The 9479-nt window shown below is 38.9% G+C and overlaps 1 protein-coding gene across 2 annotated transcripts; it reads left to right on the top strand.

The window, feature by feature from the left end:
• Positions 1 to 186: 186 nt before the first annotated feature.
• Positions 187 to 8299, top strand: Thnsl1 (threonine synthase like 1). 2 transcript variants are annotated; one of them, XM_051205674.1, is made up of 2 exons: positions 187 to 274; positions 5303 to 8299. In XM_051205674.1, exon 2 carries the CDS (start codon positions 5358 to 5360, stop codon positions 7596 to 7598), a length of 2241 nt encoding a protein of 746 aa, XP_051061631.1. In that variant the 5' UTR covers positions 187 to 274; positions 5303 to 5357; the 3' UTR covers positions 7599 to 8299. The 2 variants fall into 2 exon arrangements, with proteins under 2 accessions (XP_051061631.1, XP_051061632.1); XM_051205675.1 differs by lacking the exon at positions 187 to 274 and adding an exon at positions 1596 to 1688.
• The last annotated feature ends 1180 nt before the right edge of the window (positions 8300 to 9479 follow it).

Below are 9479 nucleotides of genomic sequence, written 5' to 3'. Positions count from 1 at the left end.
CGAGCGTGGCTGCTGCGCAGGCGTCACACAATAGTTTCCAACAACCAGGCCACGCCCCTCCGGGGGCCAAGTGAGCGGCCGGGGAAGGGGAGGGACCGCGAGCCAGTGGGCGGGGCATGAAGGTCACGTGATCTCCATAGCGGCGCGGCGCAGTCGGCGCAGGCGCAGATGCAGCGGCTCTGGGGCGGGCGTACCCGCTGAGGCTACCTTGGCGGTGCCGAAGCGGCTTACCTTTCCCTTTCCTCTCCCCGATCTTCTCTGGGTGGTTTACTTGGTGAGTTAATGAAGGAGGAAATAAAGGCTGGCGCGGGTCGTTGCCCTCTTATCCATCCTTCCTTCGCTCCCGATCGGGCTCTGAGGCCATCCACCTGTCGCACCGGTCCCCGCGGCCCGCCCTGCGCCCCGCTATATCTCGGGGGCGCTGGTGCCGGTGCCAGCGCTAGTGCGAGCCTGCGCCAGCAGGACCACCTTTTAGAAGTGGGTCTCCGATTTTGCCCAGGTTTCAGCCTCCTGATCCCTTTTTGACATATTTTTTCCTCTCCGAGAAGTGCTTTTATTCGGTTTTGACCTATTTGCTCTTCCATTCATGCTTATGCACTTGTAACTGCAAGCTCAATTTTCTTAGAAGCCTTGACCCCAGTTACACGCTGCTTTGGTAGGGAAAATCTATAGTTCTGAATCCACTGAGAAGGTGTCCATTGGGGAAGTCGAGCACATGGCTTCTGCAGTTCTCTCTGCCTGGTGGATGGTTTGAATGACCTGGTGGCTTAGTGAGCTTTTCAGTTACTCCTTGGAAGGCAGCGCTTAATGCAAATCCTAATTCGAGGCTCTTGCTAAATTTCATCATAAGGATAAGGAATAAATTTAATTTTCTCTTTTTCGATTTGATAGAATTTAATTTTTCTGGCCATCCCATGGTTCAGATGTATGGCCTTTTGGGGGATGGTTCTCTGTATTTCACATCAGATTGAGATTTTAAGAAACAAGTTTTCTATAGATTTAGGTGTAAATATATATTACCCATTTTTGCCTTGGGAAAACATAGTTGCTTGTTTTTTTGTTTAAATATATAGAAAAAAATTCTCTCAGGAATCTGCTCCTGTGCATGCTAAAGATTGAATTATGAATTCATAGAATGACAACAGTATTAACCAACTTGATAGTTATTAGCTGAGACATATATACCTTAGTGACCTCAGGATTGAACCCAGTATTCAGGTATGTTAGGCCAGTGGTTGGAGCCACATTGACACCCCAAGGCTTATACATGTTCTAATTGGAAGGAATCGGTATATGAAAAAAGATGTAAGAATACAGCTTTCAATAAAGGGAAATGACATAAAGTCAACCCACATTATTCATGGATTCTATATGTTAATGTCCTGTTTTCTCGAGTTTATTTATAATCCCCCAAATCAATACTTGGCCACACAGTTTTAGTCATTCATGAATGTGCACATGGCAGTGAACATTTTAAAGTGTGATAATGTGCACATTCCCAGCTGAAATCAAACAAGGCGTTTGTTTGAGGTTTCAGTAACATATACCCTTTTTATATTTTGTTTGGTGGCATGTTTTGCATTCTTATGGTTTCAGTGGCCACACAAACAGGTTGCTAAATTCAGTACTCAAGTGCTCTATAGTAGTTTCAAGTATGAAGACACTGGTGTGTTTCACAGAGAAAACAGGTATGTTAAGATGAGCTTCATTCAGGTATGAGAATGCTTTTGGCTTAGTTCATAGTGTTAATGAGTAGTGTATGTAATGTCATTGGGCAGATATACATGTAATAATGTTAGTATTGAAACTAAAGGCTCATAGGAACCCAACCTAGCATTTCACCTAAGAATGAATAGTGGCCTTCCAGTTCAGGGCATTATAGAACCTGAATGAGACTGTATACAGGTAGATGTTTAACAGTGAGGAATTAGTCCATCTTTGTTTGTCTTTTAATTAGCTTAACTAAAACTTGGGCAGAGAGCTTCCAAAGTTGTTTTTATGACTAAATATTACAAAACAAAATTTAGTATGTAGTTTAAGACAGAACTCTTTCTTTAGAAACAGTATCATTTTACTTGACATTTGTCATAGCAGCTGCCTGCCTCCTCTGATCTAATGGGAATGTTTGCTGTGATGTGATATTGGATCAGAGTCTAGAAACTGAACCCCCATAGTAGTCTTGCTTTTACTTTGCACTCCCAATGTCATTTGGAAAGAGGACATGAGATAAAGTTTAAAATGAGAGCATGGGTGAGGTAAGACCAAGAATACTGGAGAACATAAAGTTAATGTGCATAGTGTTTGTTTTTCCACTATCTGCTCTTTATGGAATGGATATCAGACAACCAATATAAAGTTGAATCAAACATGAACGGTTCATTGTCCATGAAAACAATAAAAACAAACCAATTACTCAGGTATTCCATAGTTGTTCTGGTGTGTGTGTGTGTGTGTGTGTGTGTGTGTGTGTGATGTACGTGTGATGTGTGCGTGTGATGTAATGTGAGTTGTTTGATGCTAAGAATTGTGTGTAGCTAAGAGTAAATCTGTACATAAACAAATTAAAGGATGCTGTTTTGCAGTGTCCTTAAAAACAGATAGTGCTAACATACGGTACCAGAGTACACTTTTATAAATTGTTGAGTAATTTAAGTCAAAATTTCCTCTAGGGTTTGCTTTACTCCAGAGAATATATCAGACTTCGTGGCAAAATTGTTTGTAACTTGGGGTAAGCACCATTGTTTCCTCTGAAAATTTATAAATGACATGCCTAGCCTTATCCCTGGATAGTTCAGTTTGGTCTATACATTCTTTGATATTTGTCATTGACTGGCAATGATCAATATTAATGTTTTTGTGCTAGTCACCAGAATATACACTTTGAATTTATCACAGACCTATTTCAGTAGCTAAGATGTATATGTGAGTGGCAGGCTTTTCATGATCATTTTCATGGGTAAGAAAATCTGAAAGAACAATTTAGGTCCTCATTTCATAGCTTTTAATTCACTGGTCTGCCCCTCATTAAACATCCAATTAAAATCAAATGTCACTGTGAAAGATTTTGCAATTGTTACTATTGGTTATGTTGTCTTTCTTATTTGAATTTATGTGTATGAGTGTTTTGCTCACCCATCTGTGTATCATGTGTCTGTCTGGTGCCCAAAGAGACAAGAAGAGGGTACCAGATCCCCTGAGTTTTAGGTAGTTGTGAGCTGCTATGTGGGTGCTGGTCAAATCTTGGTCCTCTGCAAGATCAAGTTCTCTTAACTTCTGGAGTCATCTCTCCAGTTCTGGTTCTGTTGTCTTTTATTGCTTGATGGTAAAATACCTTTGTTACTGTTTAGGAAAATGATATATATGTATACTGTATACTGTAAATGTTGCAATAAAGAAAAGCCCAGTATCTTAAGCATTCAATAATAGATTTTAACAACATGAAAAATAACTTTCTTGTGATTTACAAATTTCAGGTGCCATTTTGAAATATTTATACTTGAAATTTTATGATACTGTATAAGATCCTGATTAACTTGAAGTTATTTTTCATTCTAGACCCTACGTTTTGCAAAGATCGGCTTTGCCTCAGACTTAATAGACTCTTCCTCTATGGTTCCTGTTACTTTGTGTATATACTTTAGTGGAGTTAAGCACAGCACCATAGGAAGTCAAATAAGGAAATGAATTCTTTCTCTTGATAGGTCAAAGTGCTTGTAAGTAAAATTCAGAGTTAGCTTTTTAAAAATGGTCTAAATATTTTATTGCAAAACGAAGTTTAGGTAGTATCAATAGCAGTATACTGTTGGAAATTTTTATAATTAAATATGCCACTTAATACTTGATATAGTTTAGCTGCATATTAGTTCTATCAGAGAGTATGTAAAAGCCCCAACTTCGTGCCTGTGAAGTTACCTTAGTCAATTTAAGAAATATTGCTAGTTATTAAAGTGAATTTTATTATAACAAAATATTTGATATCTGGCACGTTTTAAGGATGAGTACATTTCCAAAGACAGGGCTGGGTCCATATGGACAATTGTAGATCATCACCATATGCCAAAAACAGTTTTATTTTCATTATTAAGTACCTTCATGAATTTCTTTACTTCTCTGAAGTTTAGAATTAAATCCCACTATTAATGATGCTTACAGGAACACAAAAGTGAAGACCTCATTAATTAATCTTTATTAATTTTGGTACATTATCCACTTCACTAGACTTTCTAAAGGTCTCATATATGAAAATATGTCAACATTACCCTCAACAGTTTGCAGGTTAAAGACATGTAGGGAAGAAAAGGGCACACTTAGACTTGCAGTTTAGAAAATTGTTTATGTATCTTATAAACAAGTGTGCTTGTTTATTCTAGTTTCCTGTTGTGGATTTTATGAGAAATTAATAAATAATGATAGTCTACCAAGATGATCATAAAGATAAGTTGATTATTAAGAGTGTGGCTCAGCTTTTATGAATTGTGAGTAATTATTACTACAACTCCATATTCTTTGTATGTGTTATAAGTCAACAAATCATGACCTAGTATTTGTTACAGTGTTCCTACAAGGAAGAGAGATACAATAGTGTATGGTTTTGTTTTGTTTTGTTTTATTGTTTTTGTTTTTTCCAGACAAGGTTTCTCGTAGCTTTGTCCTGGAACTAGCTCTTGTAGACCAGGCTGGTCTTGAACTCACAGAGATCCCTTTGCCTCTGTCTCTGCCTCCTGAGTGCTGGGACTAAAGGCGTGTACCACCACTGCCCTGCTCAATAATGTGTTTTTTATAAAGACTCAGTGATACGATACTTTCTGAATAAGATTTCTGTTGTTAATATTTGATTTTATATCATACTGAGAGTCATACATATTTTTTAAAGTTTTATTTTATTAGTGTCTTGAAATTTGAAAATATACTAATAAATATTGCATGTTTTTTTTTCTCAGATAACCAAATAGACATAATAGTAGAAGAGGGAATTGGAGGGAGGGAATGGGAGAGGAGGGGGTGTAAGGAGCTGGGAAGGGGTGGAGAAAGGGTGGTCAGAGCTTAATAAAAGCATGCTAGAAGTAGCACAGTGAAGCTCATTACTTTATGTAATTAATATGTGATAATTATATCTGTTTATTAAGAAGGATAGTATACAGTGTGTCTGTTATAATACTTCTTAAGTGTCCCATTACTTTGAAATATTTTGAACATCTTATGTGTTAAGGGCATGGATATATTCAATCCTATCAGAATTTTAATCATTTCTTGAAATAAGTAACCAAATGTCTTTTTTTTTTTTTTTTTTTTTTTTTTTTAGCTTGAAAAGGGCTAAAGCCAACCCTAGGTTGGCTTAGGCAGAAAACAGAAAAGAAATGCTGAACTTTACCAGATGTCAACATCTGAAACAGATAACACAGAAGTGTTTTTCTAGTGCACTGGTTAAAGCGTGGACTCACACACAACTCTTGCTTTCACGAACCTTTGCATGTGCAGAAACAGGGAAGGTATGGCACTCAACCCACTCTCTTGTTGGAGACAAAAATATTATCCTGATGGGGCCTCCTGGTGCAGGGAAAACGACAGTAGGCAGGATAATAGGCCATAAACTAGGTTGTTGTGTTATCGATGTGGATGATGATATCCTCGAGAAAACCTGGAATATGAGTGCTTCTGAAAAATTGCAGGATATAGGCAGTGAGCAATTTTTAGAAGAGGAAGGAAAAGCCATGTTAAACTTGTCTGCATCTGGAAGTGTGATTTCACTCAGTGGGTCCAATCCCATGCATGATGCTAGCATGTGGCATCTGAAGAGAAACGGAATTGTTGTATACCTGGATGTGCCTCTAGTAGATATAATCAGTCGCCTGAAATCAATGAAAATTGATAGGATTGTTGGTCAGAACTCTGGAACACCCATGAGAGACTTGCTGAAACACAGAAGACTGTACTATAAGAGGTGGTATGATGCTCGAGTCTTTTGTGAGAGCGGAGCTTCCCCTGAGAAGGTTGCCGACAAAGTGTTGGATGCAGTGAAAAGATACCAAGATGTGGATTCAGAGACATTCATTTCAACAAGGTATGTTTGTCTCAAAGACCATGACAGGTTTCCACCAAAATACTTCAGTGAAGCTGTGATAGAAGGATTGGCTTCTGATGGTGGACTCTTTGTTCCTGAGAAGGAGTTTCCAAAATTAAGCTGTGGGGAGTGGAAAAGCCTAATAGGAGCAACCTACGTAGAAAGAGCACAGATACTTTTGGAAAGGTGTATTCACCCCGCGGACATACCTGCCACCAAATTGGGAGAAATGATTGAAACTGCTTATGGGGACAACTTTGCCTGCTCCAAAATTGCTCCCGTCAGGCACCTTTCAGGCAATCAGTTCATCCTGGAGTTGTTCTATGGGCCAACAGGGTCTTTTAAAGACTTGTCTTTACAGCTCATGCCTCATATTTTTGCCTACTGTATCCCACCAAGTTGCAATTATGTGATACTTGTAGCTACTTCAGGAGATACGGGGAGCGCAGTCTTAAATGGATTTAGCCACCTTAATAAAAATGACAAGCAAAGGATAGCGGTGGTCACATTTTTCCCAGAGAATGGAGTTAGTGATTTTCAAAAAGCACAGATAGTTAACAGTCAGAGAGAAAATGGATGGGCAATAGGTGTCAGGTCAGATTTCGATTTTTGCCAGACAGCTATAAAAAAAATATTTAATGATTCTGATTTTACTGGCTTTCTGACCATGGAATATGGGACAATCTTAAGTTCAGCTAATTCTATAAATTGGGCTCGACTTCTTCCCCAGGTAGTTTATCATGCATCTGCCTATCTTGATCTTGTTGGCCAAGGGTTTATTTCTTTTGGAAGCCCAGTGGATGTCTGTGTTCCTACAGGAAACTTTGGGAACATATTAGCAGCAGTGTATGCTAAGATGATGGGAATCCCTATTCGGAAATTCATCTGTGCCTCTAATCAGAACCATGTTTTGACTGATTTCATAAAAACTGGACATTATGATCTGAGGGACAGGAAATTAGCACAAACCTTTTCACCATCAATAGATATTCTCAAATCTTCAAACCTGGAGCGACATTTATACTTGATGGCTAACAAAGATGGACAGTTAATGGTGAATTTATTTAATCAGTTGGAGAGTCAGCTTCACTTCCAAATAGAGAAGATGCTCGTGGAGAAGCTGCAGCAGGATTTTGTGGCTGACTGGTGTTCTGAGGGAGAGTGCCTCGAAGCCATCAGCACTACCTACAACACATCAGGGTATATTTTGGATCCACATACCGCTGTTGCAAAGGTGGTTGCAGACAGGATGCAAGACAAAACCTGCCCAGTGATCATCTCATCGACCGCTCACTATTCCAAGTTTGCACCTGCTATTATGCAGGCACTGAAGATTAAAGAACTCAACCAGACATCATCAAGCCAGCTTTACTTACTGGGCTCATACAACGCACTACCTCCTCCACATGAGGCTTTATTAGAGAGAATGAAGCAGCAAGGGAAGATGGATTACCAGGTTTGTGCTGCTGATATCAGCGTCCTGAAGAGTCATGTGGAAAAACTGATCCAAAATCAGTTCATAAAGAAGTCTGAGTAGAGTATTTTTCTTGGTAAGAAGCAGAAATAAATCTCAAGAATCAATTTGGACTGCAATAGCACTTTGTTTTGTGTAAATGTTTATGTGTGCATCTGTTGGAAATTCAGTGTCTTGATCCCTGGGACTGACCTTTACACCTGCAGTGTACCTCCTTGGGTCCTCAGGTCTTCCAGAAGAGACAGATGGCAGCATAGTCCCTGGAACCTTATGTTATCAAGCTTTATTCTCTGCTCATGATGGGTGTGGCAGATCTCCTTAACACCCCCCCCCCAACTTCTGAGGGGAACAAAGTATCTGATCTGGCATTTAGCTTGACATTTAAGAATATTTTAAGTTAAGTTCTGTGTCTATAGCCATTTATTGTTTATTGTTCAGTTTGCTGCTTGAGACAGTTAACTCACATAGAAGAAGGTAAGGTCACTAAGATTAGAGTCATCTTTTTTTTTTTTTAACCCTTTCAGATTCCATTTTGGACAATAGTTGCTTGTATATTTCCCACACTATCCAGTTAGAGAGTTGGCAGATCATTAACTGCTCTTAGAATGTTTGTAGTTGAGTCGATGAAGTTTGAAAATCATGCTAACATTTAACAGAACCGGGGAGTAGTGGACATAAAAATAAAGCCACCTACTTCAAGAGGAAGGTGTTTCAAAGTCAGTAATATTCAAAAAGTTTTAATGAAAGTACAATTGTAGACAACAGCTTTTCTGTATTGAGTCTGTTCCTATTTGTCTCACTTGTAATAAACATATTTGAAGCAAATGTTTAATGTCCATTACTGTGTCGTGACAGTGATTTTAACTATGTGTTTATTTCCTGAATATTTACTTTCTGGACTCAAGGTTGTCACCGGCCTGGAGTGCAGTGGGCTGTCCACCACAAGATGGCATTCCTTGCAGAATGTGTGTCATTGCTGAAGACATTCTGCTTCTAGTTACCTTACAGAGACATAACATTAAAAATTAAAATGATGAAAAAGATTAATAGTTTTAATGGGCAAGGAACAATTTGTTTTTACAACTTTGAAATTAAACCAATCACATGTTAACATCAGATCTGTGGCTTGGCTTCTAAAATATAGTTCTAAAGCCTATAATGGAGGTTGAGAATGCACCTGGTACACTGCTTGCATAACATGCACAAAACCCTGGGTTCCATCCTTAGCACATAGGAAGGTGGAAGTTGTTCTTAGAAGTCATGTTTAGCTACACAGATTGAGGCCAGCCTGGGATACATGAGATCCTGTCTGGATGGGCGGGTGGGGGGGGCAACCAGAAATGATAATCTTGAAGCAGTTTATAATGATGGAGACTCAAAGTTCTGTGGGCATTTGTGTATAGTCTATCATTTCAGAATATTTGCTTTAGTGGATATACTTAGAAAATTATCCTAATGCTACTGTGTGCATGATAATGCACTTTCAAAAATAACGGAATAATATTAAAATAGTTGAGTTTTAGATACAACATCTAATGGAAGAACATGTGAAATATAACATACAACACAAAATAACTACTGCAAAATAGTGTGTGAGTAAGTGGAAAGCAAATGATACAGCCGGATGTGGTAGAATTGAACAGGAAAAGGAATAAAGTGTGGTAGCACATACCTGTGGTCCTAGTACCTGGGAAGCCAAGGCAGGATTGTGAGCTTGACATCAGCCTGTGCTACACAGTGAGACTCTGTCTTTAAACAAATAAATGAGCTAACAAGGAAAGTAATGCTATAAGGGAACTGGGCTCCATAGCAGATGGAGTCTTGAGGGACAGTTTTCAGAAGTGGGGCAGCAGTGAAAATGCTGCATCGGCCTGCTTTGCACTTGGCTGTCCTCTTGGTATCTAAATGGTTATCTGGTTCCCCATCATTCCTCAGCTCTCCTTT

The sequence above is a fragment of the Phodopus roborovskii genome, unplaced genomic scaffold (assembly GCF_943737965.1).
Source record: "Phodopus roborovskii unplaced genomic scaffold, PHOROB, whole genome shotgun sequence".
Lineage (NCBI taxonomy): Eukaryota > Metazoa > Chordata > Mammalia > Rodentia > Cricetidae > Phodopus > Phodopus roborovskii.
Note: the sequence above shows the minus strand (reverse complement) of the source record. Positions and strands in the feature narration are given on the sequence as shown.

Coding starts and splice junctions, on each gene's coding strand:
- Thnsl1 (XM_051205674.1), top strand. CDS start 5,358: ATGCTGAACTTTACCAGATGTCAACATCTGAAACAGATAACACAGAAG.